Source organism: Grampus griseus, assembly GCF_964374135.1.
Source record: "Grampus griseus genome assembly, chromosome: 1".
Lineage (NCBI taxonomy): Eukaryota > Metazoa > Chordata > Mammalia > Artiodactyla > Delphinidae > Grampus > Grampus griseus.
The window spans coordinates 108,309,868-108,329,794 of record NC_139017.1 but is presented as its reverse complement, the minus strand read 5'-3'; the positions used below and the strand labels follow the sequence as shown (position 1 = coordinate 108,329,794).

At 37.0% G+C, this 19,927-nt stretch overlaps 1 protein-coding gene across 1 annotated transcript in view; it reads right to left on the bottom strand.

Annotated features, from left to right (window-relative positions):
• Window positions 1-19,927, bottom strand: part of COL24A1 (collagen type XXIV alpha 1 chain) — a gene marked incomplete at its 5' end in the record, with an annotated part of 394,608 nt that overhangs the window by 9,055 nt on the left and 365,626 nt on the right. Inside the window, 4 exons of the mRNA XM_082667637.1 lie at window positions 3,820-3,988; window positions 4,630-4,695; window positions 16,275-16,301; window positions 16,406-16,441. Coding sequence (XP_082523763.1) covers window positions 3,820-3,988; window positions 4,630-4,695; window positions 16,275-16,301; window positions 16,406-16,441 — 298 coding nt within the window. The remainder of the gene's footprint in view (window positions 1-3,819; window positions 3,989-4,629; window positions 4,696-16,274; window positions 16,302-16,405; window positions 16,442-19,927) is intronic.

Here is a 19,927-nt window from a genome sequence, read left to right as displayed (position 1 = left end):
GATGATTCTAGCTATCACTTTCAGAAAATGTATTTATAACCTAATTCTTCGTGATTTTCACATCCACATGGTTGATATTTGCAATACCGACTTCTCAGTGCCTCGAACTCTCTCCCACCACCGTTTTTGTACCCTTCTCCTGTCCTGTTTACTTTAATCATTAACTTATAAGGCCATACCCTAGTTGTAGTTATTACCTACAGCTAGATCTCCTCCATGATATCACCTCTTTTCTCATTCCAGCTCATTCCCTCTAGTGTTCTGACCCTAATAATTCTTTGATCTCATTAGGACCTACTATCCATTGACGCTACCACTTTTTCATTGTCCTTCGTAATCATGTGTTCACTTCTCTTCCTGCCTAGCTTAAAACCCACAGTCCTTTGCTATGATCATTTCCTTAGAGACTTCCTTAACATTCTTGCCCTGCCTCACTTCATTGTGCTTGTCTTATAAAATCCCAGTCCTGCATAAATCCAGTTTTGTGCCTAATCTGTGCCTGTACCTGCACAACTAAATGTGCCTAGAGAAAAACACAACTATGCTGACTGGCCTCACTTTAAATTTAAATGTTTGAAAGGCTGCCAGACAGTACTACTATGTTTCCCTAGTTCATTTCCTCTGTCACTTTCATAGTTAACCATTTGAAACCTCTTCCTATCCTCTCAAGTTAACTATACCTTTCCTTCATTCTTATTCTTGACTGATAACCTTTCAGTTTCACTGAGACAACTAAAGCAAACTGAAGGAAACTTACATAAGCTCCCTTTATGACCTTTACCCATCTATCTGTACTTGCACACATATATTCTGCCTTCTCTCTTATTATTGTGAATAAACCGTGTTCCTAAATAAGGTTTACCTTGTCCATTAAACCTTCCATTTCAAATTTTTCCTCTCTTATTTTTTCTTTCGAGTTAGCTTCTGTTGTCTGCTGTTTCTGCCAGTTCTCATTCATGGTGTTTTGTCAACTTGTGTGCTTAGTTATCATTGATTGTGTGCTGGGCACTATATTTGAAAAATTATTTGTGGAAATAATTTGAGCCCTAGGATGATATTATCTTTCATAGAAGAGTTTTGTTTGTTTCTATCAGGTATGAGGGGCTACTAGCAGTCTGGAATCATCTTAATCCAAGTTCACAGTTTGAGATTTTCTGAGCCATCCTGACGATGTGAAGCTAGGCTGCAATCTGTACGAATATCTTTTCTTTCCGTTTACTTTTACTCTTAAAGTGGAGCCCTTTGAAAGCCTAAGTCCCCACCTTTTGTGGACTTCAGATTCCAACCTTTGACCAAAAGCACTACTCAGTTTCTGAACACACCCAGGGCAAAAGTAGCTCTAAGTATATGTGTTCATCTCTCTGCTGTCTTTTTCAGAATATTGGCTTGAAAGTCCCTCACTACTTTGTCAGTATTTGATGCTTTTAACTTAATTTTCAAAAAGTTTCGTCAGGCAAATTGAATTACCTGCTTCATTAATGGGAGTGGAAACTCTCCAGCTCCACCATTTTCTCTGAAAACCTGATACAGTTTTAACTGCTACCATTCCTCTAAACCGCTCTTGCGAAGATCATCAAAGACCTTCCCGTTACTAAATCTAGTAGCCTTTCTCAGTCTTCACCTAACTTGACATCGACCCAGCAGATCCCCTGCTCCTCAGGCAAACATTTTCTTCACTCCACATTCATCTAGTTCTCCTCTTATCTCAGTGATAGCTTCTTCTTAGTCTTCTTCGCTAGTTCCCCCTCAACTCCCTGACCTCTGTAAACATTGGAGAGCTCTAAGGCACAGTTTTTAGAACTCTTCTCTCTTCTTTATTTATCTGTTCTTTAGATAGCCTTAAACAGTCTCAGGGCATTGGATACTGTTTATATGCAAGTGACTTCATAAATTTTACCCCTAGCCAGGACCTCACACTCCTGAGTAGCCAATGACCTACTTGACATCCTTACTTGAATGCCTAACAGACATCTCAAATTAAATACATCCAAAACCGAACTCCTGATCTTGTCTCCAAACTTGCTTCTCTATCTATCTCTTTTGACAGCAATTCCACTCTTCTAGTCCCTTAGTCAAAAATCTTAGTCATCCTTTATCATTCTATTTCTCTCATAACCCACATCCGAATTACCAACAGAAAACTGCTGGCTCTACCTTAAAACATAGCCAAAGATTTGACCATTTCTTATCACTTCCCCACCACCAACTCTAGTCCAAGCCATCATCATCTCTTACTGGATTATTTCAATAGTCTTCTCAATGTCTCCTTCTACCCTGTCCTCATATTTGCAGTACAACACCCAGAGTAACATTTTAAAAATTTAAGTCAAGTCACGTCATTCCTTTGCTCAGAATCTTCCCGAGGCTTCCCATCTTATTCAGTAAAAGCTGGAGTCTTTTGAGTAATCTATAAGATCCTGTATAATCTGGTTTCTTGACATCTTGACTTCATTTCCTACCATTCTTCCCCTTATGCACTTTCTTCCAGTCACGTTGGCCTTCTTGCTAATAGTAGAACATGCTAAGTACACGCTCAGGTTCAAGGGCCTTGCGTTTGTTCTTTCTTCCTGGAAAGCTCTTTCCGCAGATTTCCTGTGGCTTGTTCCCTCACCTCCTTCTGATATTGCTCAAATGTCACTTTCTCAGAGATGCTTCATCTACCTACTCTGTTTACCACTTCACCCCCCACCCTACTTTCTGTCATATCCCCTCTTCCCTGCTGTTTTGTGTTTCTCTACTGCACTTACAATCTCCTAGTGATGAAAGTATTTTTGGGCATAAAGACCTTTCTGATACCTTACAAGCCATACCACTTAGCTATTTCTCCTATGAGGAAGGCAGACCTTGAATTAGATTTCAGTAATTTGTATGTCCTGTAGTGTCTTTGTTCCTTTCAGTTCTGTAGAATTGCATTTTTATACCCTCAAATATGGGAAAGAATCAAATTTGAATTATTGTAGGCAGCTATAACTGTAAATATTATTTGTTTTTGTGATAATCTAGGGCAGGAAATATCTATAGAAGTTAAGCATTTTATTAATATAAATAAAATGAATATTTTCACTATACTTTATTCTAGAATGGAAGATGTTTTTGGACAAACATGTATTTATACATATATATGTATATGTGTATGTGTATAAAATAAAATATGGACTACTATTCATCCTGCAGAATTAAATAACTTAGTTATTTTCAAATCAGCATATATGTCATTGTGTGTTAAGACTAGAGTTTTTACCAAACAATGATAACTACTAATATTGATTTTACAGCTGACCAGGTAGACCCAATAGAAATTAAAATTAAATGACATGTTGTAGCAGACAGGGTTTCCCCTACTTATCATCAGATAGTGATGGTTCTTCCACTTGCTTTAAACCTTTCCTTGATGGTTCTGTTTTTGCACCTCTGGCTAATGGATTTGGGGTATCAATGTGAGGATGAGAAAATTCCAAGAATGACAAGCCACTCCATCTTTATAGTCACTGATACTGAAATGAGGCACTTAAATTCCATTTTATGTAAAAACTAATTATAGAGGGTGTGGTAGAGAGGGCTCTATGACCTCTTCATGTTGCCATAAGTCAGGCTGTGCAGTGGAAAACCTTTTGTAAAGTGAACCCTTGAAAAAGGATACTTTGACCTCAGAAACATGTTTGCCTCTTTGAGTACGTATTTGGTTCTTGATGTTAAAATGCCTCTGCCAGGGATTTATCAAAAATGATAAGGTTTGGAATAAATACACCGCAAATCTCAAACACACTGAAACGATGAAGCAAAATTAGATATCAGAGTTTAAGGAAACCAGTAACTTACCATCTGATACTTTGTGTTCACAGTTAAGCAAATCTTTGCAGATTCGTGCTGGGTTATCTCGTGTGCCAAGAGGATTCTTGATGCTGTGCAGTAAATTGCTAAGGTAGTTCAAGGTTTCGAATATCTCTGCACTGTGGTCAATTAAGGTCACTTCAGTATTCTGGTAGCTCTGCCAAGTCATTGTGAGAATCATATTAGCAAAGAAGCTTGGAGTAGTCATTACCAGCATGTAACCCAAATGATCAACACGGAGCAAGGCAGAAGAAAAATGTACTCCTGTTGTGTGCAAGGAGTTGGGAGCAGGATGTAAAGAACAGTTTATATTTAACTGTAGGCATATTTGTATGTTTTATTAATCTTGATCCTAATAAAAGCTTAAATTCACACTCAAAAGTCTAGTTTTCAAGCTGACATAAAACTTAATTACTATGCCTACTGCATAATTTGAAAAAAAACTATATTATGAATAAACAGAGCTTAAATAGGAAAAAAGAGTAGTGATGATAGATAGATCCCATTTTAAGAAATGGCTAACTTCATTTAACTGTTTCTTCTATAGTACCAAATTCTTATTTTAAAAAATCCTTTAACAATATTATATTTTTGTTTTAAATGTTTTCCTTAAAAAACATCTGATGCATATATTTCTGTTTATTAAAATTGCTTACTTTGTCCTTAAAATTTTTTTCATTACTTTTAATCTCTTTTAAATACAGGCTTTGAGATAAAGTCACATTTGGGCCTCTGAAAAAAATTTCTGTTTAATTTGTAGATTGAGAGTGCTAGTGTAAATAAAGCCAGATATATTACCTCCATCTGTAGGGCAGTATGTGATTCAATCAGGGCTTGAATAGCAGCATTGATATCCATTTGTTTCTGTGTAAAACAAAACCATTTGAGATCAGCAATAAGATCAACACTGAGTGCTCTAAAGTAAAGCCTATAAATTCTGAAAGCACTGCTGTTAAAGTATACTAGACTTATTATCTAAAAGGGGTTTGTAACTCTTATGGTTAGACAGATCTTGCAAGTATTGCCTGACTATCCGAAAGGACAATATGCTGCTTTCATCCAAATCTCAAAAGTCTCCTAATTAAAACAGGACCAAAGTCTAGAGTTCTCAAATGAAAAACTATTTGTCTCTGCTGCATGAAAACACACAAAAAAGTTACTCACATGGAAGAAGAATGAAATATGATCCCCTCAGTTAATAAATTGTAAAGTGAAGAATAAATAACTGTAGTAATTTTTAACAGTTACATTCTTGGAAGGAAAATAGAATAAAATATTACTGTCCTGAGGTAGTCACCACATTAGTTTAATCTGATACTTCTGCGGTCTTAAAAACAATTTCTGAAGTTGGAAAAAGTATCATTAGTCCCAAAAGAAATAATACATCATGAATCCAATCTCCTCCTGCATTTAATAAAATATATTTTTAGAGAAAGACCCAACCTAACCATTAGTAAAAAGTCTTTTCGTATTTTATTTTTTAAAAAGCTTGGAAACTAAGAAGCATGAGTTGGGAGAAAGTTCTGTGAAATGGCATCTGTGTGAGCAAATCAAGCGATCTAATTTCTTTCAGAATGATTGTACTGCTGAGATATCTTTTTACTTGGCAGCCCATACAATAGAAACTCTTTTCAACAGATCTCTCATAACTCATGGTTGGTAATTTGAAAAACTATTTAAAATGATGGGACAATCAACAAAATGTACTCATCTTTGCCTCAACATGTGGTTTTCATATTGGAAAATACTTGACTCATTCTGCATATGTACACTGCCAAACACATATTGAGGAAAAAATGGTAAGCAAACAATACAAAACAAAACAACCTTGCCCTTGTAGAGCTAAAGTTTAGAGGTCGATAAAGGCATTAATCAATCTCAAAAATACACATTTACAAATTGTGATACGTGCTATAAAAGAAAAGTGCATGGACCTATGAGAGAAATTACGGAGTATGAAATCTGGGGGATATAAGAGATTTGGAAGGACTAGATCAGCATAGGCTTCCCTGAGGTGGTGATATTTGAGCTGAGATCTGAAGAATAAATATGAATTGTTAGGAGAAGGGCTGGGAGAGCTTTCCAAGCAGAGGTAACAACTTTGCACAAAGGCAGTGAGATAGAAAAGCATGGCCTATTCAAGAAGAAGAAAGGCTTAGCATAAAATGTTCTGTGCAGATTAAATAATTCTGACCATCATTCTTGCGAGAATTGGCAGACTTTGGACATGGCTCACAAAAATATATTGGGACTAAATATGGGCAACTGAATTAAGTAGTAAACAATAGCCACCTTTATATTTTCCAGTTTGTGGTTAGGGCTTTGATCTTAGAAAAACTAGCAATAAGCAGTTCTCAGGCGCTTCAGACTCAGGACCCTTTTGTACTTTTAAATATTATTAAGGGCTTTAAAGAACTTATATTTATGTGCATTACAGCTTTTGATATTTAACATAGTAGGAATTAAAATATAAATTTTAAAACTATGTGTTAATTGCCTTAAAACAATAAATCCATTATATGTTAATATAAATAAACATTTTTTTAAATGAAAAATAACTATTTTCCAAACAAAAAATTAGTGAGAAGAGCGGTACTGTTTTACACTTTTGTACATCTCTTTAATGTCTGGATTAATAGGAGATAGCTAGATTCTCATATTTGCTTCTATATTCAGTCTATTAAAGTGTTACTTTAGCTGAACTGTATGAAGAAAATCCAGCCTTAAAAAGATATGTAGTTGGAAAAAAGATTATTTTAGTATCCTTTTCAGATAATTGTGGATATTCTTCTTTGATATTCTACCAGAACTTGATAAGTGGTAGTTTCTTGAAGGTTAGTTGAAATGTGAAATCTGAAACCATATCTACAATGTATCTATTTTATATTCTTTTATATTAAAATCTATTGATCTATCTTAAACTTTGAAGAATCATTTACCAATGCATGATTTTAGTAAAAATCATGATTTTGGTTAAAATCATGCATTGATCATTGGAAAATAACGGTTCATGAAATAATGCAGATTTTCCAAAGACTGACACATTTCGTTATGTCATATCAAAAGATTACATTCGTTAACATCATCACCAATCTCATCAGAAAAATGTAAGTACTGGTAAGTTGTCAAACTTGTAATAGATACAAGCATTCCTCAATTGTTATTGTTGCTTGAAAGTTTGAAATTTACCATTGGTATCAAATTGTCAGTTGTTTTCCTTGAAATGACAGGCTCACTTCATTCATTTTCAAGAAAATATCTGCCAAATACTCATGTCTGAATAACATTATCATTCTGTCAAGTAAAAATGGTGTTCCATGAAAAAAGCAGCTAGTTCAGTTTGCAACTGAAACAATTCTACAAGTGCTTGTATTTGAGGCAACCATTGTACTTCAATATGCAGAAATGCTTTATATGTTCTTCCATTTCATCACACAGAGTATTAAAAAGATGTGTACTAAAGATTAGAGACCTAGGAGACAGCAAAATGGTGGCATAATGACCTCCCAGAATTCTCTCTTTTATAAAAGCAATGAGAAAAATGGAAAAAAAATGTAAGAATGAAGTTTTTCAGAATTATAGAAATTAACAAAATGCTTGCAGCAACCTGGGGAGCATTTATGAAAAATAGCTTAATTTCAGAAAGGGCAGTGAGCTTTGTAAAGCTTTAATCTGTCCTATTCCCATGCCTCTCTTTCCAGCTCTGTGGTAGCCTTGAAAACCAACAGCCTGCAATCGCAGTGAAAACAAGAAGCCTGGAAACCACAGGAGGGAGCAGAATGGGGCTGGAGTTGCTTCAAAGCCTTATTTCCAGCGAAATGTCATTATTTGACCTTTCTGGTGGTTCCCTTAAAGACTTGCAGGACTGTCTTTATTTTACCTGACTCAGAGCTCACTCAGTGCAAAAAGTCTTTCCCAAGGAACATTAAAAAAAAAATTTAGATGGAATTGTTTAACTTTGTGGCTACTGGAAACATTAGAAAACAGTCGGGGCAAACAATAGGCTAAGAAAAGCTAGGGAATGAGATGTCCATAGGGATTCTAAAAAACTCTGACATATTCCTGGGAATCTAGAAGTCCATGTACATGCATAGGGCTGTGCACATGATCAGGAAAAACATAAGAAGGCCCTAAGTTCTGTCTTCTGGCTGACCTTCAGGCTCTGTGAAAATAGGAAATTAAAACTCGGGTATAGTTGTCAGTTGCCTGGCTGAGCACTGAAGGAATGCTCCAACATGCTCACAGAGACCCTTGGCAAAAACTGGGAGGCTTCCTGGTTCTGGCATTTAAGGAAATCTCTCTCCAATCCTTAGCTGACCACTAAGCTAACTGAGTAGAGACTTTAGTGGTCACATATGTCAAGGAATACAGACTTTATACCTTTAGGAAAAGTCACTAAACAAACAACAAAAACAACAAGTAGCAACAATAAACACTGAGGCTGGGGTGAAGAATTTGACTTCCAGAGATGCCATTTTATATTATTCAAAATGTCCAGTTTTCAAGAAAAAAATGACAAGACATGCTGAGTAACATTAAAGTATGACCCCTATACATGGGAAAAAGCCAAGCAATCAATAGAAATAGAAATTGTCCCTGAGAAAGCCCAGATGTTGAACTTAGTAGACAAAACTTCAGCTATTTTAGGTATGTTCAAAGAACTAAAGTAAACCATGTCTACAGAACTAAAGGAAAGTATGAAAAAGATGTCTTACCAAATAAAAAATAGAAATTATAGAAAAGAACCAAGTAGAAGTTTTGTAGTTGAATAATAACTGAAATCAAAATTTACTACAGAGGCTCAACTGTAGATTTCAGTAGATAGAAGAAAGAATCAGTGAACCTGAAAACAGTTTATTGAGATTATCCAGTCAGAGTCATATAAAGAAAAATGAAGCAGAAAATGAACAGGCTCAGAGATGTACAGGACATCATAAAACATACCAATGCATGAATGATGGGAGTCTCAGAAGAGAAGAAGAGAGAAATAGGGGTAGAAAGAATATTTCAAAAAATAATGGCTGAAAATGTGCCAAATTTGATGAAAAACATTAATCTCCACATCCAAGAAGCTCAATGAATTCCCCTAGACACATCATAATCAAACTGTTGAAAGCTAAAGACAAAGAGAGAATCCTGAATGCGAAGAGAAGAGTGAATCCTGAATGCAAAGAGAAGAGACTCATCATATCCAAAGGATGAGATTTTTCATCAAAAACCATAAAGGTGAGAGGCAGTAGGATGACATATTCAGAGTGCTGAAGGAAAAAGACTATCAACCAAAAATTCTATATCCAATAAAACTATCCTTCAAAAAGGAGGAAAAAAGATATTCCCAGATAAACAAAAGCTGAGGTAATTTATCATTAGCAAACTTCCCTAGAAAAATAATAAAGGGAGTCCTTTGGACTGAAATAAAGGATACTAGGCAGAAACTTGAATCCACATGAAGAAATAAAGAGCACTGGTAAAGATAACTATACAGGTAACTATAAAAGAGAGTATAGATCCCAAACAGCCAAACAATCTTGAAAAAGGACAACAAACTTGGAGGTCTCACACTTCACTTTCAAAACTTACTACAAAGCTACAGTAATCAAAACAGTGTGGTACTGGCATACAGACAGACGTATAGACCAATGGAATAGAGTGCAAGAATAAACCCTCACATATATGGTTAAATAATTTTTGAGAAGGGTGCCAAGGCCATTCCCTAAGGAAGGAATAGTGCTGGGAAAATTTGATATCCACATGCAAAAGAATGAAGTTAGACTCCTACCTACATCATAAACAAAAATTAACTCAAAATGGATCAGATAATTAACTGTAAGAGCTAAAACTATAAAACTCTTGAAGAAAATATATGGGAAATGCTTCATGACGTTGGATTTGGCACTGATTTCTTGGAGATGAAACCTAAAGCAAGGTAAAACAACAACAACAAAACCCTGATAAATTGGACTACATCAAAAACTTCTGTGCAAAAATCAACAGAGTGAAATGGCAGCCAAAGGAATGGGAGAAAATATTTGCAAATCATATATATGATGAGGGATTAACATTTAGAATGCATAAAGAACTCCTATAACTCAACAACACAACAAAAATAAGCAACCCAATTCAAAAATGGGCAAAAGACATTTTTCCGAAGAAGATATGTAAGCCAGTTTCGCCAAAGAAGATACATATAAGCCAATGAGCACACGAAAAGATGCTTAACATCTGTAATCATCAAGGAAATTCAAGTCAAAACACAGTTATCTGCCACTTCACACCCCTTAGGATGGCTGTTATCAATCAAACAAGCAGAATATAACAAACGTGAGGGAGGATTTGGAGAAATTGGAACCCTGTGTACTATTGGTGGGAATGTGAAATGGTGTACTTGCTATGGAAAACAGTATAGCAATTCCTCATAAAGTTAAACGTAAAATTACCATATGATCCAGCAGTTTCACTTCTGGGTATATATGGAAATGAATTAAAGGCAGGGACTCTTTAATCCATATGGAGTTAATTTTTGTGTATGGTGTTAGGTAGTGTCCTAATTTCAGTTTTTTACATATAGCTGTCCAGTTTTCCCAGCACCACTTATTGAAGAGGCTGTCTTTTCTCCATTGTATGTTCCTGCCTTGTCATAAATTAGGTGGCCATTACGTGCGTGGGTTTATCTCTGGGCTTTCTATCCTGTACCATTGACATATGTTTTTGTGCCAGTACCATACTGTCTTTTTTTTTTTTTTTTTGGCTGCGTTGGGTCTTCGTTGCTGCTTGTGGGCTTTCTCTAGTTGCGGCAAGCGGGAGCTACTCTTTGTTGTGGTGCTTGGGCTTCTCATTGCGGTGGATTTTCTTGTTGCGGAGCATGGCCTCTAGGCCCACGGGCTTCAGTAGTTGTGGCACGCAGGCTCAGTAGTTGTGGCTCATGGGCTCTAGAGCGCAGGCTCAGTAGTTGTGGTGCACGGGCTTAGTGGTTCCATGGCATGTGGGATCTTCCCAGACCAGGGCTCAACCCCCTGTCCCCTGCATTGGCAGGAGGATTCTTAACCACTGTGCCACCAGGGAAGCCCCATACTGTCTTGATTACTATAGCTTTGTAGTATAGTTTGAAGTCAGGGAGCCTGATTTCTCCAGCTCCGTTTTTCTTTCTCAAGATTGCTTTGGCTATTCAGGGTCTTTTGTGTTTCCATACAAATTGTAAAATTTTTTGTTCTAATTATGTGAAGAATGCCATTGCTAATTTGATAGGGATTGCACTGAATCTGTAGATTGCTTTGGGTAGTATAGTCATTTTCACAATGTTGATTCTTCCAATCCAAGAACATGGTATATTTCCCCATCTGTTTATGTCATCTTTGATTTGTTTGATCAGTGTTTTATAGTTATCTGAGTACGAGTCCTGTGCCAAATGTAAAATAGTTAGCTGGTGGGAAGCAGCAGCGTAGCACAGGGAGATCAGCTCGGTGCTTTGCGACGACCTAGAGGGGTGGGATAGGGAGGGTGGGAGGAGGGCTCAAGAGGGAGGGGATATGTGGATGTATATATGCATATGGCTGATTCATTTTGTTGTGCAACAGGGTCTAGCTCAGTATTGTGACGCAGTTATACTCCAATAAAGATATATTTTTTAAAAAAGGCAGGGGCTCAAACAGATATTTGTACACCTATGTTTATAGCAGCATTATTCACAGTAGAAAAAGGTGGAAGCAACCCAAGTGTCCATCTGGATAAACAAAATGTGGTATATACATACAATGGAAATTATTCAGCCTTAAAAAGGAAAGAAATTCTGACACATGCTACAACATGGATTAACCTTGAAGACATTATGCTAAGTGAAGAAAGCCAGACAAAAATGTTCAAATACTATATGCTTCCACTTATAGGAGGTATCTAGAGTAGTCAAATTGATAGAGAGATAGAAAGTAGAATGGTAGGTTTTTAGGGACTGGGGAAGGGAGGAGTGGGGAATTACTGTTTAATGGATCAGAGTTTCAGTCTTAGATGATGAAAAAAGTTCTAGAGATGACTGGTGGTGATAGTTGCACAGCGGTGTGAATGTACTTAATGCTACTGAAGAGTACACTTAAAGATGGTTAAAATGATACATTTTATGTATATTTTACCACAATTAAAAATAATAAGTAAATAAGTATGCTCATTATCCCTTACAGCTAACCATCCCACTTCTGGGAACAGGTCTTAGAGATATTCCACAAAATATGTATATGGACAAGACATGCATACTGTTTGTATTAGGAAAAAGATTGGAAACAACACCACCCATGAATAGAGGACTGGATGGATGAATAAACTGTAGGATATTCTTAATTAAAATGACCATGGTTCGTTTTCTTTGAGAATGTGGCAATGAAGAATACAGTGACTTTTAGTAGATTAGTAGTGTAGCATTTGGTACTAGATTCAAGCTAAGGTACTAGCAATTTTAACCACCAACAGTACAAATGTCAACTCAATGAAAAAGGCAGGGTTTTTTCCCCCACAATAGGCATTAGAAAGAAAAGAATGTCATAAAACTCGGCTACTCATAAAATTTTTAATTCCTATAATGCCAGTGTATTCCCAAATCCTAGCTCATGCCTGGCACATAGTAGGCATTCAATTTGCTGAATTTATTTTTTCCCAAGGATAGCCTTTAGGGAGGGCAGGCCCATAGAGATGGTATTAAGATGATTTGCCTGGGAAGTCATTCAGCAACATCTAAGTGTCCCCACCTAAGTGTGAAACTCTCATTAGGTCCAATAAGGGAATCCAAAAGAAATACCTTCCTCCATGTACTCTAGTTAGAACATATTCTCAAATGAAAATCGCTTAAGGTTTATAAAAACGTGCACCAAGAATAAGGAGTTACCAGGATTAGTGGGACAAATGAAAGAAATTAGGAGGATTCATTATACCTTGAGGGGACGTAATATTCACAGTTCCTTTCCAATTTATTTGAGTAAAATGCAGATCTAGTCTGGGCACCCCAGTACTTTAAGAAGTGTTATTTTCCAGCCATCTAAAATTTTAAGATCACTCGATGGTGAAAACATTTATGGGGTGGGAACTGATTTCAGGTCATGCACCTCTCTATGGTAGAGGAAATTGCTTGTTCTAGGGAACTAGGATGATACCCGCAGCTGCTGCAACCTCTCAATTCACCAATCCAGGTTTCACAGCTGACCCATTAACTGGTATCATTAAGTTGAAAATTCCTTATCTCATTTAATGATTTTCAATTTTTACTATTTCCACTCCCCACATCACACACACACACCCACCCACACCCACACCCACCCACCCCCACACACACACCCATACACCCATCCTTTATCCCACCAACCATTTGTGGTTAACTTTGACATCCTGTTGTAATTTTTTTTGGGTCAGTTTCTAAATATCTTACCATGTGCACTGAGGTCTGGTCATCACCCTGATAATATCCTCAAATTCAAAAGCACCATCAATATATATTCCTTTTCCTGAAACATTGCTTTTTAGCTATTCTACTTTAGGAACTTGAGCAAGTTACTTATAGGTCTTAAAAAGAGGGGGCTGGACTAGGTTAGAGGTTTTCAAACTTTTTTTATCTTGACCCATAGTAATAAATACATTTTTATATCATGATAAGGTTCACACAAACATATATTTAACTGAAAACGTTTACAAAACATATTTTTCCCTACTAGTGGTGATATACTTATTATGTTTTTTTTAAATTGAAGTATAGTTGATTTACAATGTGTTAGTTTCAGATGTATAGCAAAGTGATTGTTATACATATTATAATCTATATCTCTATTTATATCTCTATTTATCTATTATTTTTCAGATTCTTTTCCATTGTAGGTTATTACAAGATATTGGATATAGTTCTCTGTGCTGTACAGTAGGTCCTAGGGTGTTCTTTTTTTGTGCTTTTCTTAAAAATTGAGTAAAATTCACATAACATAAAATTCACCATTTTAGTCATTTTAAAGTATCCAGTTTATTGCTCTGGTAGATTCACTGTGTTGTGCAACCATTACCACTATTTAACTTCACAACATTTTCATCACCTCTAAAAGAAACCCTATACCCGTTAAACAGTCACTCCCCACATTTTTCTGTTTTAATTTCATTTCAAAAGAATGCTGAGACTCACCATGTTGATCTTATAATCCACCAACTAATGAGTGACAATTCAGTCTAAAATAATTACTAAATAATTACTAAGAAGACTTCTATCTCTAATTCTAATATGATCCTATTCCATTCTAGACATTATTTCCCTCCAAGTGAAGTCTTCTGGCTTGGAGGATTCCCACTGAAATTTTCTAAGAGTTGCAACTTGCCTGTTTGCATTTATTCATTCATTCAGTAGACACTTCTTAAGGGCTTGAATGGAAAAGAGATACAGAACACATTGCTTACCTTCAGAGAGTTCACAGTCTAATACATGGAAATGGGCATGAAAATAAATGAGTATGAATGAAGAAGGGGAAGTGATCAGTTCTATCTTGCAGTGCAGCGAGGGGATGGAATTAAGAAGAGTTTCACAGAAGATATGATCATAGTTTGAGTTTAGAAGGAATATGTAGGTATTTTCTTATTGGCATGTAAACTTCTACTCTGAAAGTCTTTTTTTCAAGGCTACACTGCCACTTTCCTACAGTGGTCTCTGCAAGTCCCAGAAAGACAGTATAAAGAAACTGGGTTTCATACTGGCCAGGAACAAGGAAGACAGAAAGGAGAGAAAGGGAAGAAGGAAACAAAGAAACTAATGTTAGCTGAGTACCTATAATGTGTCAAGCACATATACTTTTTCATTTAATCCTCCTAATAATTCCTCAAAATATATATTCTTATCCACATTTTTCTCAGAGCAGAAACCTCTCACATGTCCTAATTCATTTTGGCTGTAGAGGAACACATACAAACATTTTTCAAGTGAGAGAGGGATGCGGTGCCCCAAAATTTGGCACTTCAATGTGAAAGTTTTCACTGAACACCTCTAATTTGCCAATGATATATGACCTTTTAGAACTTGTTCTTTATTAGGAAAGCAGCTATGATATATCAAAGTCATTATAAGGTGAGAAGGCAACTGATGAGGGTTTTTCTAACCCATGCATTGTGAGGATCCAGGAGGAAAGGAAGAACAGAGAAGCGGAGAATAATCTAAAGATTTAAAAAAGGACATGCCCACTGATGTTCATGCCAGGGAAGGTTTCAATCCCCATCAGTCAGATGGCCAGAAAGGGGGAGTAATTTTTAAAAAATCATAGAGAAATAGGTGTCTTGTTTCCAAGGAGACCATCTTCCTGTGGCACTTTGCTTGAAAGTTACTCCTTGCCCTGATGAAAAGCTGAGGGGAATGAAGAGTTCCTGACCTGCTGGGAGTGGACCGCAGTGATCCACCAGGTAGAACTTTCAGAGATCCAAATGATACCAGAGAAGCATGTGGAAATAAGTAAGGCTTGGAAGGCATAGGACTGGCCATCTGTTTGGACAGTGTAGCCAACAGCGGATTTCCTTTAAGCAGGAAATCTGACCAAGGACCACTGCATTTGACCAGGATTCTGATTCTGCAGGAATGGGGCATGGGTGAGGTTGAAGATAGAAGGAGACCTTTTGTAGAAAGTAGGAAAACAAAGATATTACTGAGTAGCAGAGTGGATACAACGCATGAGAGAAACCAGTCTTGGAACATTGAGGCCAGGAGATGATAGCTGATAATGAAGTAACGGAAGTATCACCTCAAAGATAGCAGTAGCAAGTTTTGGGTTGTGATTGGTCACGAGCAAATACATGAGAAGTTCCAGGGCTTCTATGGCCAGCAGCAAGTGAGAAGAGTTCATGTAAAGGCTGAAAAGTGTATAACTCTGGTTGGCAAAAAAGAACATTTGAAAAAGGAGAGCTAGGACCCAGAAACAGGAAGAAATGGAGGGAGTTAGTATTTTGGAGCATTAATTATGTCAGACATTGTGCTGAGTACTTTACTTCTTATTTAAAACTCAAATCCACCCAAGAAAGTAAGAGATACCATCCTCATTTTATAGACAAGAACTCTGAGGCTTGGATTTCAAGTGTTATTATAGTTGGGAAGATTCTATATCAGATTAACAAAAGGAACAGAGGTAGGCAATAGGGATACCTTTTAACAGGGAGTTAATAGAAGAAGCTTTAAAAAATTACCTTTTTTTTTTTTTTTTTTTTTTGTGGTACACGGGCCTCTCACTGTTGTGGCCTCTCCCGTTGCAGAGCACAGGCTCCGGACGCGCAGGCTCAGCGGCCATGGCTCACGGGCCCAGCCGCTCCGCGGCACGTGGGATCTTCCCGGACTGGGGCACAAACCCATGTCCCCTGCATCGGCAGGCGGACTCTCAACCACTGTGCCACCAGGGAAGCCCTAAAAAATTATCTTATACTAAGATAAAATAAACAAAACCAAGAAAACTTACTCTTGGGCCTGATGCTCCAGGTGGACCCTATAACATAAAAAGATTTTTAAAGTATTTATTAAGTAGATATCTCAAACCAAGCAGGCATATAAGCATCAATGGTAAACAGATATAAATGTAAATAAACTCACTGGAGGCCCTGGTTGACCTCTCGGTCCTTGGGGACCCTAGAAGAAATGGAGACAAAGCACAATATGTATATACAATGCTTTTGGTTTGGTATAAACAAGATGACTAAGATTCAGCTGCTATCATTGCCTTTTCATATGAGGCAAGTGATAGGATTCAAAGTTATTTTAGTATTTTGAAGTAATATGTTCTTGAACTCAGCTGTCACCCACATTCATCAACAAGCTGAATATATACTCTCATGTTTTGTTGATATTACTAGAAACTAAATTTATTCATTTTAATAAACTTATAAATGTAACATTTAACAATGTTAATTCTATTTTTCCTGTTATTTCTATCTACCATACAACTAATTGTAAAAAATGGAAACTTCAGTGTCCTTAGACATCTTCTCCTTCAACATCCACCTATAATTTGGTTACCCACTACTGTTGATTTGACCTCCAAATCTTCCCAAAATACTACTACTCCATCCTCACAGCAACTCTCTTAGTTTAGTGCTGATCATGTGCTATGGACTAAATGTTTGTGTCCCCTCCTACATGCATATATTGAAGCCCTAATCTCCAGTGTGATGATATTTAGAGGTGGGGTCTTTGGGAGCTAATTAAATCTTTGGAGCCTTTGTGAGTGGTAGTGCCCTTATAAGAAGAGACACAAGAGAGATGCTCTCTCTCTACCTTGTGAGGTCATAGCAAGAAGGCAGCTAGCTATCTGCAAACCAGGTAGAGGACCCTCATTATATATGGAATCTGTGAGCACCTTAACCTTGGATTTCCCAGTCTCCAGTACTATGAAAAATAAATATTTTTTTTTGCCCACAGCAGTTTGTTAGAGGAGCCCCAGCTGACTAAGATATCATGCTGTGCCTGGACTCCTAATTTGACTTACTGACTTTCTTCTCTCTACTATGCTAACTACATTCTACTTATAAAATGGAAATCTAATCATATCATTATTTAATTAAAATCTTTCAATGGCTTTTTACTGTTTAGTGGATAAAGTATAAACTTCTTTTCAGTGACAGATACCATTTACTGAGAGCTCACTATGTGTCAAGCTGTGTGCTCATTTATTAGAACTCACTGTATGCCAAGTTGTATGCTATATTTCTACTTCGCAGTTAAGAAAATGGAATGGCTAAGTAACCAGCAAGTAAAGGGCAGAGATAGGATTAAAATCCAAGTCAGTTAAATACAAAAGTATATGTTCTTAGTCAATATGCACCCCTGCCTCTTCTTCAAGGTCTGGGCCTTATTTCCACTTACTCTCCCCAACCCATCCTACACTCCCATCTGTAACCAACCACTTGCAGATCTCTGAATCGTCCAAATTCTTTCACACATGAATTCTCCCGCATGTGCTATTTCCTCGACCAGGAATGCTTCTCCTTACCTTTTCTGTCTATTCAGTTCCCATTCCTCTTCCAATACTTCTTTAAAACTATATACCCACCTTGCCACCTTCTTCTTCAACTAACCACTTCTGCATTCCATAGTACGTAACAAATAGGAAAGTCCCTACAGACCTTTAAAAGTGTCTTAGTCATCCTCTCATTTTCTGGAACAGGAATAGTGCCTAATACATAGTAGGTGTTCAAAGATTGGTAACGAATGAATGAATAATGTTTAACTAGTACTGATTTAGAAATTAGAATAGTTGAAAGGTATATAGTAAAATGTGAAAAGTTATGCTGACATTTTTCAGAACGAAACAACAGTAATCACTGTTAAGAATGCTCAAAATTTAACTTACTGGATGGTCAATTGAATGTTAAGACTACACTGAGTCAAATTCAGATTATGGTTAAAAGATGGCAAAGCAAAATTTATCTTCAGCTGAGTTTTGAATAATGTTAATGCTATGCTTGACTTAAGTATCTTTTATTGCCAAAGCTGTTGATTCTAAATATACTGTGACAATAAGAACAAACAACACATAGTAACTTAAAAAGGATAGAGTACTCCAACACCATGCCTGCTGGGCATTTCTTAGTTTGCCTGGTTTATGATTATAGGTTAAAGCAGAAAATGCATCAGACTTTTACCTCAGAAGTGGCATGGCAAGTTAGGGAGATTTCATGTTGGAGACAGCCTTTTAAATATACAGAGGCTCGGTCTTCCCCGGTGGCGCAGTGGTTGAGAATCTGCCTGCCAATGCAGGGGATACGGGTTCGAGCCCTGGTCTGGGAAGATCCCACATGCCGCGGGACAACTGGGCCCGTGAGCCACAATTACTGAGCCTGCGCGTCTGGAGCCTGTGCTCCGCAACAAGAGAGGCCGCGACAGTGAGAGGCCCGCGCACCGCGATGAAGAGTGGCCCCCCGCTTGCCACAACTAGAGAAAGCCCTCGCACAGAAACGAAGACCCAACACAGCCAAAAATAAATAAATAAATTTAAATATACAGAGGCTCAAGAGTGAAATTGGCTGAGTAAGTTTCTCCATTTTGGATCAGCATTGTAAAAATAAACAGTTGACATTTTACTCTACTTAGCATATTTCTGACATTTGCAAAATCTCACTGAAGGTTCAGTACAAAATATCTACCTTATCTTTGACTGTGAAAAAGCATTTTGTCATAGAAAGAAGAAACTGTTTTTACTGAGTTCACTTCAGCTTGTTACCCAGAACGAGTCAGATCATCACAAATATGATAAAATGAAATACTTCAAACCAAACAAGACAGGACAGGACAACCCCAGTGAAGCAAATGCATAGAATAAGGCCAAGTAAAACAAAATATTATTCCAACAATATAGTATTTATTCTTTTTTATTCTTCTACCTAACCCACCACTAAGGAAAAGTGATTCACTCTCTCTAGATATTATATAAACAAGTATATAAAGAAGGTTATCATACAGTTTATAATAAGACTACAATTGTCTATGTTAATTTCCTATAGGGGAACCAAATTAATGTGAATGGTTATAGTGGTTATTTGGCTGTAGTGAAAGCACTACCTTTGAAAATAGACTGTCTCTCCATTTAATCCCACAATTCCCATATGATCCTTCAAAAGTAACATATTTTTTTCATTAAATTTGAAAAATACTGGTAAGTGTATGTCCTTAAACCTGACTGTGTTAGACTTTGCCTTTACATAAATGCAATCTTTAGTTTCAGGATCTTTACTTTAGGCTGGCTTATGTACAGAGAGCTTCCCTTTCCTCATTCTTAAACTGAGAAGCTTGCACGGTAGATGCTTAGCAGCATCCCTGGTCTCTGCACACTAGATGCCACTAGCAACCTTTCCCTTTTCTCCAGTTGTGACAACCAAAAATGTCTCCACACATTGCCAAATGTCTCCTGGGAGGGGGAGCAAAATGGCTCCTGGTTGAGAACCACTGGTTTAGAGGGTTTAATTGGGAGTTTAGTAATATTAAATAAGATTTATTATTAGACAGTAATGTGATTAAGATGGAATGAGTGAATTCATGAGTTATGCCCTATAAGCCCTAGGGGATAACTGCGTATCAGGAATCCATTCATGTGGAATCTGTATGTGGGCTGCTCTTAAA